The sequence below is a fragment of the Magnolia sinica genome, chromosome 16, assembly GCF_029962835.1.
Source record: "Magnolia sinica isolate HGM2019 chromosome 16, MsV1, whole genome shotgun sequence".
Taxonomy (NCBI): domain Eukaryota; kingdom Viridiplantae; phylum Streptophyta; class Magnoliopsida; order Magnoliales; family Magnoliaceae; genus Magnolia; species Magnolia sinica.
Window position 1 is genome coordinate 59085317 of NC_080588.1, and position 12869 is coordinate 59098185.

At 41.1% G+C, this 12869-nt stretch overlaps 1 protein-coding gene across 1 annotated transcript in view; it reads right to left on the reverse strand.

Annotated features, from left to right (window-relative positions):
* LOC131229630 (mitotic checkpoint protein BUB3.2) overlaps nt 1-12651 on the reverse strand; it is a 32414-nt gene extending 19763 nt beyond the window's left edge. Inside the window, exons 1-2 of the mRNA XM_058225619.1 lie at nt 12463-12651; nt 12239-12369 (exon numbers count right to left, since the gene is read on the reverse strand). Of these exons, the coding sequence (XP_058081602.1) occupies nt 12239-12369; nt 12463-12582 (251 nt within the window). The 5' untranslated portion in view covers nt 12583-12651. The remainder of the gene's footprint in view (nt 1-12238; nt 12370-12462) is intronic.
* Nucleotides 12652-12869: the final 218 nt, after the last annotated feature.

Below are 12869 nucleotides of genomic sequence, written 5' to 3' on the forward strand. Positions count from 1 at the left end.
TGCACAGAAATAATTCCCCCAATCCATGGGATTCAGAAATTTCAATTCGGGGAACCCTAAGGTTGAAGAAAGGACATAAAATTAGGGATTTGAATAATTTAGGATTAGGGTTAGGGAAAGTAAGTAAAAGAGGAATGAAATGGGAGAAAAATTGGACCTGACGACAGTCCACGTGTGTAGACAATGGGCCAAACCTGACGCACGTGCGCAGGGGCTTGTCCGCACATGCGTGGGGACCACAAACCCGGAAAGCGGCTCCTTGAGTCTGGTCGACCAGGGGTGGGCTCCAAAACCCCCGAATTTTGGGCCGATCCGATATACGGTCTATGTGTGGTGCTCCGCCGAAGTTTCAGCCCTCCAGCAGGGCCAGATTCCAAAAATTTGCTGTAGAAAAGAAACGTCTGCAAAATATTGATAGATTTACAGGAGGGATGGCTGTAGGAGAAGAGAAATATGGATAGTAGAAGGTGGGAGCGAATCGGGACGAGTGTGACTCCGCACCACGGTAGTCAGCCCTTCGAGGAAGGGAGGGTTTCACACCCAATTGTATTTCCACAACTCAGAAACTCAAAGAAGCAGAACAAAAAAAACGCAGAAATTTTATTAATCTTCAATGAGGAAAAAAAAAAGACTACAAGGGGTTTTATACCCCAAAACTCGCACCATGTGCGCAACCTATTACTTGGAGATGAAGTGATAAAAAATAAAAACTAATCAAAGCAATCTAAACCGTCCATGATATTTCTAATAACAATAATAAGCAAAACCCAAAGTACTAGATTAATTAGAATAATGGGCCACGATCATGAGAACCTATGGTGGGATTCACATGACTATCGGGTCCACTCCAACGAATCAAAACGCAGTCCTCTAACTAGGAGGCCCTCCCTGGACGTCGTCATCAATCCAAATCGATGGTGGGGCCCTCATCCTCCTTGCGTACGTGTGCAGGGGGGCGTGCATGTGCGCGTGATGTCCCCATCACATTGGCACATGTGTACAAGTGCATGTAGGTTGATAGTGGCACTTGTTGGGCATTGAAAGATTTATAGTGGCACATGTAGCTCATGTGGAGCACTTATGGTCGATGATAGATGTCGCACATGTAGCACATAAACACATTTGGTTCATGTGGAAATCGATGATTGATGGAGGTACATGTGCACATAGACACATTCTGTACATGTGGAAATTGATGATTGATGGTGGCACATGTGGGCTCTTGCAGATGGACAGTGGCACATGTGAGACATTGGCACATGTGGCATAGTAGAACAAATTGATTGTGGTGGTCCTATAGTGAACCTCATTGCAAATGTGGCTGCATAAAAGTTTTTTTTCTGACAGGAAATGGAAACTTTACTAAAGACCCACTAGCAACAACCAGCGGGAAATGAATACAATGGAGGGAAAACCTTAGGAAACACCCAAAAGAAAACAAACTACACTAATAATAATTTTTTATTTTTTATTTTTTAAAAGTAGGCCCACTCAAAAATAGATGCCTTGACATTAGCCACCACCGTCACAACCGAGCCAGAACTGTTACGAAAGCACCACCTATTTCTCTCAGCTAAAGTGGCCCAACAAACTGCTAGAAGGACCAAAAGCCATAATACCCCTTTCGTCCTTCCCATGCCACACCCATAGAGGTCCTTAGCACTGCTCAGCACAACCACAATGTCTTGAAGATAGAGAGGAAGTGAGTCCGCACCTTGTAACTGAAAGGGCAAAAAATGAAGAGATGGACGATTGATTCCACCGATCGCATACATAAGCAGCAAATGGTTGGAATGATCGTGGACCTCTTTTGCAAATTATCGATCATCAAACCTTCTTTCTACCCACCAACGATGTGAAAGCAGCAACCTTGGGTGGACCTCAGTAATACCAAAAATGATAGGCTTGGCCTCCTTTAACACCCACTCCACTAAGGCAAATCATGTGATAGAAGGAGCTCACCAAGAAATGCCCGGAACTATGGGCATTATAAACTTTGGCATCGACACCTTCGCGTGGGGGGGCAAGGCAATATGGAGTCAGTCCATAAGCAAGATTAACTCTTCCAGTACCAAATCCAACCAATAAATCCCTCCTGCACGAGGGCGTCCAACATGCTGCGGAGGTGCTCGCCGAGAAGCAGTCCACCACTTTTAGACCTTTGGACGGCACTGATTGAGCCAAACTAGTTAAGGCTTGAGAGAGTGGTGAATCACTACACCAAACATCTTCCCAGAATCTAACTCTAGACCCATCACCAATGGAAAAGGAGATTCCTTTCTTGAAGTTTGACTTTAGTGACGTGATGGATTTCCAAGTATCAGAAGCCCTATAGAGAGAGAGGACTCCTTCATCTCCCATCCCCCATCCTACAGCCTGTACTTGCTAGCAATGATCTCTCTCCAAAAGCTCCCTTCCTCCGTCCCGAAGCACCTAACTATTTCCCAAGAAGAACAAGATTCATACTGCAAAGGTTTCTTAGGCCAACCCCTCCCTTCCTAACTAGCTTGCAGACGTCATCCCAATTCAAGAAATGGAACTCTTTGCCTTCCTCTTACTCCCTCCACATAAAATCCCTCGATTTTCCAATCTTTTATGAACTGCTCGTGTGCATTTGAATAGGGACATAAAGTATAGTGACATATTGGGAAAGGCCGCTTTGATTAGAGTTAAATGATGACCCAACGAAAGTAGCAGCTCTTCCATATTGACAATTTTCATTCGATTATTTCCACCACTATCCCATAAGTGCGTAAAAAAGCTTCCCAATGCACAACGGGAGCTCCAAATATAATGAAGGAAGAGACCCAACCTTGCAGCTGAAAATCAAAGCCAAACCAAACACCTCATTTTCAGATAAATGGATGCCCACAATCTCGCTCTTGCCCATGTTAACCTTCAAACCCAAGTCTGCCTCGAAACACACATCTTCCTTACACAAGTTGTCCACCATAGAAGGATCAACGTCTCAAAATATAATGGTATCATCAGTGAATTGAAGATGAGAAATTTGCTCTCCCAACTAAGACACCCTGAACCTGCTAAAGAGATTGGTCTCTTGCCCTTTGGATAACAATTGACTAGAAGCTTCTACGATCATAAATAGGAAAGGAGAGCAGGTCCCCTTAATGAATACCCCTTGACGGCTTGAAAAAGCCTTTTAAGGTGCCATTCGCAAGTACTGAGAAAGTCATAGATCCAACACACATCTGAATCCACCTCCACTTAGCTATACATCCCATCCTCTTCAATGAATAGTCAAGGAAATCCCACTTTACATGATCATACGCATTTTCAATGTCCAACCTACATATTATCCCGAGATTATTTTCTTCTTATCTAGAATCAATGCATTTATGAACTATGAGAGAAATGTGCAAAATTTGTCAACCACCAACAAAAGTCCCTTGGTCAGCTGAAATGACACTTATGATCATCGCACGGGATCTTGAAGCAAGGATCTTAACTAAGATCTTGTACGAGCTCTCGATGAGATTAATTGGACAAAAACCTTTCAAACAACTTGTTCCTTCTACTTTAGGAATAATAGTGATGAAAGACGCACCAAACTCCTAAGCTAAGGGGCCCTTCTCAAAGAAATCTTGGATGAAATCAATCACATTCCTCCTTACAATATTCCAAAACATTTGAAAGAAAGCCATGGGAATGCCATTCGAGCCCAGGGCTTTGACTCTTCTGTCCACGGCCTCTTTAATTTCAATCTTGGTCACCGGCTTCTCCAAAAATCAGCTTCATCATCTAGCAGGCTGTCAAAAACGAGGTTGTCTAACCTTGGCCAGACCTAATGTTCCTTCAATAGAAGCTTCTCGTAAAACCATGCTATCACCTCACACAACTACAACTTCTCCTCAATCCTTCTCCTATCCACAACTATAGAAGAAATTCTGTTATTTCTTGCGCTTGCAAAAACTGCGTTGTGGAAAAATCACGTGTTCTTGTCTCCTTCTTTTAACCATAGGGCCCTTGAACTTTGCCACCACTTAATTTCATCCTCCCTGAGACGCTTTGAGAATCCCAAAGGCAAATCATTTCTCCTTACTTTTTCTTCGTCAGACAGCTCAGCCTCTTCCTCCTAAATATCAAAGGTATTAAGCTCATCCAAGATGCCGACAACATCAACTTCTCTCCTTGTATACCTCCTTTCACAATATCTTCAGCTAACCTTTAAGGAGCTTCATCTTTTGATGTAATCTGGATCTAGGTGCTTCGGCAACTTGAAAGGATTTCCACAAGTCCTCCATAAGCCCAAAATATATGTCCACCTCAAACCACGAGAGCTCGAATCTTAAGGGTTTGGGATCCCAACTATCATCCACTTCCAGAACAATTGGTTTATGATCAGAAGTAGGTCCGGAGAGGCCCTTTGGCTAGACCAAAAGGAATTTGTCCAACTACTCAAGCGAAACCAAAAATCTGTTGAGGCAGGCTATGATCGGGTTGATCTTCCCATTAGTCCAGGTGAATTTAACATAGAAATATCAAGCAAATCATACCCCTAAGTCCAATCGGGAACCCTCTCATGCATTTGGTTATATGAGTTCTTGACAACTTCTCATATGTAAAGCATGTTATGTTGAAATCCCCCCTATACATCACAGATTGGCCATTTCGAAAAAAATGCCCTCAGCTCCTCCCAAAATCTAGATCTGAGAACAACTTTGTATGGACCGTAAACTGCAGTAAAATGCCACCTGAACCCTTAAGATAAATTAGAAAGCACCACTAACACTGAGAATTCTTTGCACCAGATATTTTCTTTCCTTCAAATACTTGAGTTCCAAGTAACCAGAATACCCCCTATTGATCCCACAACATCCAAAGAGACAAAATCCTTAGGTTTCAGCCCCCATACCTCATCTAGAAGCTTATCGTCAAAAGAGGAGAGCTTGGTTTCTTGAAGAGTGACGATATAGGCTTTCAACTTCCTGTACATCTCTTTAACTTGAAGCCGCTTCACTTTACATCCCAAACCCCTAACATTCTAGCTATAAATATTCATCAGGAAACAGACCTCTCCCTTCTGCTCCTCTAAGAACCACAAATTTTACTCCATGACACAAAATTAACTGAAGTTTCAAGCCTCAGCAGATCTCTCTGCACTTTTGGAGTGCGCTGCATCAATCTCTTAACAACCGAACTGCCCCGTTGTTCAATAAAATGGATTAAACAGCATTGATATCTTAATGGCTGAACTACCCCATGGCTGGCTAAAAGTGTTTCTACTTTTTGAAGATTTCATTATACGAATAAGAGCACACTTTATGAATTACACTATCTTTATTATCATTGTTCCAGTGCAAAACTACGGAGTGTCTCCAAAGGTTACTTATCCAAATAGGGCTATCAAAACATAACTTTAAAGGTACCCAAGTGGAGCCAAAGTTAAGGTGATGGGGACATCACGCACACAGGCACACTCACGCCGCCCCCCTACGCACGTATACCAGAAGGAGGGCCCCACCGTCGATCTGGATCAATGACGACGTCCAGGGAGGGCCTCCTACTTAGAAGACGAAGATTTGATTCAAAAGAGCAAGCCCATTAGTCAAGAAAAGCCCATCATGGGATCTCATGATCGTGGCCCACTGGTCAGATTGATTTCATATTTTAGGTTTTGTTTATTAATGTTATTTAGAACATCATGGACGCTTTAGATTTTTTTGATTAGTTTTTATTTTGGTTTACTTCATCGCCAAGTAATAGGTTGCGCACATGGCACGAGTTTTGGGGTATAGGGTTTTCTTATAAATAGGCATCCCTTGTAGCTTTTTTTTAATTGATTGAAGATTAATAAAAATTCTGCGTTTTCCTACTCTCTGAGTTGTGAAGCCTAATTGGGTGCGAAGCCCTCCCTTCATCGAAGGGTTAACTACCGTGGTGCGAAACCACATCTATCCCGATTCACCCCCATCCATCGCCATCTCTACAACCCATCTTCTACCATCCCTTCTTCTCATCTCACCCCATTATCTACACTTCGAATCAATCATCTATTGCAGCAATTCTCCTCCCCACAGCAGGATTTTAGAATCTAGCCCTAGAGGAGGGCTGAAACTTCGGCGGAGCACCACGCACAAACCATACATCGGATTGAGCTGAGATTTGGCGGTTTTGGAGTCCATCCCTGGCCGACCAGGGCCAAGGTGGCCTTTTTCTGAATAGTGGGCCCCACACACGTGCAGTCGAGATCACACACATGTGTGTCTGGGTCATTATTGTTGTCCACGCATGCGGTACTTCTCTGGTTCGTCTCTCTCCTCTCTTTCACTCCGCTTTCACCCAAAATCCCTAAACTTAACCCTAAATTACTCAAATCTCCAATTTTATGTCCCTTTTCTTACCTTAGAGTTTCTGGATTTAAAATTGGTGAATCCCTTGGATTAGGGACTGATTACTATGCATGTGTGGATGATTATTTCTTTTCTTTGAATATTGTTTGGTTCATAATTTTTATTGATCCAGCCCTATCATGTATAGGCCTGGACCCGCATAGATTCGCCTTAATTGAATGTTTGGACTTTCATGTGGGATATGGAATTTGTGTAATTATTTCTGAACTAACGTGATCTTAAGCCTGAAATCTCGCATATCATATTTAATTTTCATGTCCTGCATCATAAGGTCCAACTAGTTGCAAGACCTTCTCATATATGCACACCCAAAAGAACACACATGCACACATAATGTTCGCACACCTGCAAATTCAAGCTTATGTGCTAAATGCATTGTTCATTGCATTACTAGACATTTCAACAGTTTCCCATGCATAATTATAAAAGCAAAACTAGTTTGTTTACATCAATGGCAAAGCGGTATGATCAAGAATATTACAGAAGTATATAGTCAAACAAATCATTGCATAGCATGAAGTAATAATTATGTGACAACGTGACAATATAAGTTGCTAAAAGAGGCAAAAATAAGAATAAGGTGTTCTTAGTTGTTTAGAAGATAAATTTACAAATAGGAGCTCGAAAGCCCAGAGCAAGAGGGGAAATACTAAGGCAAGCATTGCATAGGGAGACCACTTTAATTTTGGTCTTAATATGCTAAATTTAATACCTCATTATGGATAATAGATTTAAGATGAATGTCCAAAGATCATGTGCATAATCACTATATGTCTTTTTTATTGCATGTCATAACCACATTTTACTAATTTTACACGGGACTACGGGAGGATGGTGCCAAGAAATCCCAACTACACACAATCCACAACACATGCAAGGAATTTGCAAACTAGAAGGAAAATCATATGAACAAAGTGCAATGGGATAAAATCAATATAATGCACTTAATCAAAATCAAGGTAAAAGAAGGATAGTTCAACTCCTCTCCCTATCCTCTGTTTCTTTTCTCTAATATAATAAACTTTAAAAACTACTAACATCCTTGCAAAACCTACTTTTATGCTAAGTAGTAACCTCATTACATGAAAACCTAGCCCTTGATCCTATCCTCGTTTCTAAACTTCTAATCTTGACCCTACATGAAATAAGGAAAGAAAAATATGAAAATACCCCTAATACTTAAGCTAGAAGTGGGGGGAAAAAAAAAAGAACTATAGAAATTGCCCAAAGCCTCGTCTGGCAAAAGAATTTCCTCTGCCTGGTTCGTATCGCCTCTATAAAGGAATTTCCTCCGCCACCCTGGTATCTCTACCACAATTGCCCAAAGTTCCCTTGGCTAATATAGGAACCCAACATCTCTGCCAAAATTGCTAAGAACCCCCGACCAATTGATTGAAGGCCCTCATCAAAAGCTACACGGCCTATTTATAGCCTCATATGCATTAAAGACCCACTTGACTTATATCTTCCTTAGGGGATGTTTGGCGCATGGTATTAGATGAGATTAAGTGGTATGGGATTGAAAAAATATAATTATTACATGCGACAGGGATTGTCCCCTATTACCATGGGATATCATGGCACAAACATAACTCAATGCTCTGTTTGTGTCATGGTGGTATTTGGTTGTTAGTTTATTGCCCATTGAATAGATACACCAACTACCATTTGGAATCATTGAGAATAACATATGTGTTATATCTATATCGTCCATTCATTTTGCAACTTCATTTTATGGCATAGGCCCAAAAATGAGGCAAATCCAAAGCATAAGTGGACTACAACATAGAAAATAGTGGGATAATGACACCCACCATTGAAATCTTCCTAGGGTCCACCGTGATGTTTATTTGCCGTCCAACCTGTTCATAAGGTCAAACAGACTTGGATGAAGGGAAAACACAAATATCAGCTTGAACTAAAACTTCAGTAGCCTCCGAGAAGTTTTCAATGGTAGGCGTTCAATCCTCACTGCTTTCTATGGTGAGGTCCACTCGAGCTTTGGATATACTTGATTTTTGGGCCCGTGCCCTAAAATGATTTCGAAAAATAGGTGGACGGTGTGAATATAGTTCATACATCATGGTGGGACCTACAGAACTTGCTCACATCTACAAAACTTTTCAAAAACTTAAGCAGCAGTCATCCTAATCCAATAGGAACCAAATGAAAATCCATTTAACCTAATCTGGGCCTTTTCCATTCTCTTCAAACGCAGGGTGGAATTTGCACGATACCAAATGCAATTCCATCCCACCCAATCCCATATAACACCGTGAGCCAAACGCACCCTTAGAGTTTTTAGATGCCCGGACATCAGCCCATGCACCAATGGACAAGGCACTTGTTGTCCACCAGATCAAACACATGGATTCACATCTGAAGCCTCAAAAACCCAGTTCCACATGAGACATGATTGCAAGTGTTTCGATGATCATGGATGTTAAGAACTTTGGCCTCATTTTATATTGCATCATATTCCAAATAACTCTTTTCTCGTACGCATTTTAATGTGCCCCATTGCCATGCGCAAGCAAATCTGCTATGTATTTCTCAGTACATGAATGTAATACACATTCTTCACACTCACTTTCTAAATTCTATGACGTACTTTTCTTTGTTATAGTCCTAATGGAGTAAAAGCAAACAACATAGGTACAAACCCAATTAGATTTCAGGGATCCAATTTACATGGCTTCATTTCAGCTAATGCTAAGAAAGAAGACCCAAACCGAGGATGGGATATTCTTGCCATAGTTCAAAAAGAAAAACCCAAAAACACTACTTGACATCTAGTTGGGACATGCTAGTTGGAACACTTGGTCAGGTCAACCCAATGTACTACCTAGGTATTTAAGTAATATTTTAAAATAAGATACACAAGTCATCGTCATCAGCATTTAAGCCTTCTGTCAACTAATGGAGATCAACTACATGAATACTAGGTATTTAAGTAATATTTTAAAATAAGACATGCACAAGTCATTGTCATCAGCATTTAGTACTTCTCCCAACTAACTAGGTTTGGTACCATGAATCTTGTTATGCCATTCCACTCTATCAAGGACCACATCCCTAGCCAAACCACACTTCATCAAGTCTCCACTACCTCCACTCATGTCCTTTTGGGCTTTCTCCTTGATCTTTTAGAGTCTTCAACTTGAACCAGCTCACTCCTAACTGGTGTAGTCCTTGGTCTTCGTTGCACATGACCAAAGGAATTGTCTACTTCCTCATAATACTACCAATTGGTGCTACCCCTACGTTCCCTCGAAGGCATTCATTTCTAATTCTATCCTTCTTCATCTTGCCACTCATCCATCCCAACATCTTCATTTCAACAATGCTCATCCTATTAAAATATTGTTCCTTGACTACCCCAGATTATCCCATAAATATTGACCCAAGATATCGCAAATGGTCATTTTGGGGTACTTCGTGGTCGACAATATTAACTAAATCCTCATTTCCACTACCATAGTAACTAAAATTGCATTCCATATACTCTACTCTAGTCCAAATGATTTTAGAACCTTTAGGGGGCGTTTGGCACACGGTGTTATATGGGATTAGGTGGGATGGAATTGCATTTGGTACCATGCAAATTTCACCCTGTGTTTGGGGAGAGTGGGAAAGGCCCAGATTAGGTTAGATGGATTTTCATTTGGTACCTATTGGATTAGGATGACTCCCGCCCAAATTTTTGAAAAGTTTTGTAGATGTGAGCAAGTTCTGTAGGTCCCACCATGATGTATGGACTATATCCACACCATCCACCTATTTTTCGAGATCATTTTAGGGCATGGGCCCAAAAATCAAGTATATCCAAAGCTCAATTGGACCTCACCATAGAAAGCAGTGGAGATTGAACACCTACCATTGAAAACTTCTTGGGGGCTACTGAAGTTTTAATTCAAGCTGATATTTGTGTTTTCCCTTCATCCAAGTCAGTTTGACCTTATGAACAGGTTAGACGGCAAATAAACATCACGGTGGACCCTAGGAAGATTTCAACGGTGGGCATCATTATCCCATTATTTTCTATGTTGTGGTCCACTTAGGCTTTGGATTCGCCTTATTTTTGGGCCTATGCCATAAAATGAAGTTGCAAAATGAATGGACGGTACGGATATAATACATATATGTTATTCTCAATGATTCCAAATGGTAGTTGGTATATTTATTCAATGAGCAACAAACTAATAACCGAATACCACCATGACACAAACAGAGCATGGAGTTATGTTTGTGTCATGGTATCCTATGGTAATAGGGGACAATCCCTGTCACATGTAATAATTATACTTTTTTTTATCCCATACCACTTAATCTCATCTAATAACATGCGCCAAACACCCCCTTAAATTCTAAAGAATCCCTCCATAGTTCTGACTTTGCATTGACCCCCTCCCTTATCTCGTTAATCAAAACCATATCATTTGCAAAAAGCATACACCATGAGACCCCTAGTATAAATATGATAGGAAAAAAAATTGTGCACACAGTGTGAACCTAAAAATTCCTTTTTAAACTACATTTGTATATTGTGCACTAAAGTCATTCCCATGTGTAATTCGTGAATTAAAATATGAGTGACACTTTAAAAAAGTGATTCATAAAGAAATAGTACACTATTTTACTAAAAATAAAATGCCTTGTCCTGGTAAAAAAAATCCACAACAAAACTTTTTTCTCATTCAAACCAGTAAATGAATTTTCAAAGTGATTCGAATCAAAAAGGAATTATAGGATACAAGACCCAAAGCGCTACACAATGTGAAAGAGTTCTCAATTTTGATGAACATGTCCCAGGATTCAGTAACCTAGACAATTGGTCTGTTGCCTCCACAGTGGATGGACCATTCACCAAAAATATCTGAAATTGGAATATTGTAAACATCAATCTTAGTACTTTTCTCAGTTGAATGTAGACCATTTTTTGTATTTCTTTCCTTAACATCTATTTATAGGCCACAGATTGAAAGTTTAAGATTGTCCTGTCAAGGAGATCTTTCAGTGCAACAGAGCAATGGTTCTGGATTACCAAACCATGTGCCCCACTTGTCAGAATCAAAAACCTGCATATACTGTGCAAAGGCACAGGTCACAGATCTGCAGTTCCTCCGACTCAGAAAGGTGACTCGGCTCCAAACTCAACTGAATCAAAATGACTGCATCGAGTTTATAGTCAAAGATGTTTAGAACTATGATTCTTGCACAACTCACAAGACAATCTATTCTATGCATTATGGACTCTAAAGAAGACTGGAAACAAACAGAAGAAGAGAAAACGAAGATATAATAAGGAATTATATGATCCCCAACCTGCTGGCATGCATAGTGAGCTCAGGTTATCAGCCTACAAGTACAACCACGGATCAGTTAGCCAGGTCATTGGTGGATTGACACCCAACATGGACGATCCGTGCCCATATCTTCTCAACGGGTCACTACTAGCCTTCCATTTTGTGGCATGCAGAAAATTCCAGCAACAGTCAAATTTTGACCAAAGAAAGGCCCAGAATTGGTGGCAATGATTTTCGAGCCTGAGGTATTTCTTAGACATGACCCATCCACGTTGAGACACGAAAGATGAACAGTCGGGATCACCCATCCATCGGCCCAACTTGTACAAGCTGAAACCTTGCTATGTATAATTCTCTCACACAATTCCTCAAATAGTTACAAGGCAAATCGACCCTGCTCGATTCGCATCACATTCATTCCCATTTACCAATGATAAAGCTTAGAAAGTATACAGAAGTGTAATATCTCAATTCCCAAAACTGAAAATGGGTGTAGACAAATGAAAGTAATGGATGTAAACAAATAAAAGTAATGGGTGAGTACATAGCAGATTACACTACCTGCGGACGGTGTGATCTGCGCTGGCACTGAATCCGGAGGCGTCGTCGTGGAAGCAGCAATCAAGGACTGGGCCACCATGCAAGAACTCGCCTCTCAGCACATTTGCGCTCGCATCGTACAGTCGGACACTCTGATCAGAGAGAGGGAAAATGGAAATGGTGAGAACTGAAATGCAAGAAGAGATATGCAATGAGGGTTTTTGAGAAGGGAAGAAGAGGAAAACCTTGTCCCAGGATGAGACAAGAAGATGGTCGCTGTGATTGGAGAATCGGAGGTTTGAGATGCCGTCCGAAGGGGGATTTGAGAGTTCCCGCCCTGAAACGGGCGGAAGGATCGCAGTCATGGCGAGACTTTTTAGGGTTTTGCTAGGGTTTAGAGAGAGAGAGAGAGAGAGAGAGAGAGAGATATGGTAGGGGGGAAATGTTTTTGAAAATTGAAAGAGGAAGAAGAGTTTTGCGGAAGCAGATTGCGTGGTGTGCCACACACCACCGACCTCGGTGGTGTGTTGACTTAACCGAGTTCTATGGCCCTCCTTGATGTACGTATTATATCCACACCGTCCATCCATTTTGTAAGATCATTTTAGATGACTAAGCTCAAGTATACCACACCATGATAATGACGCTCACC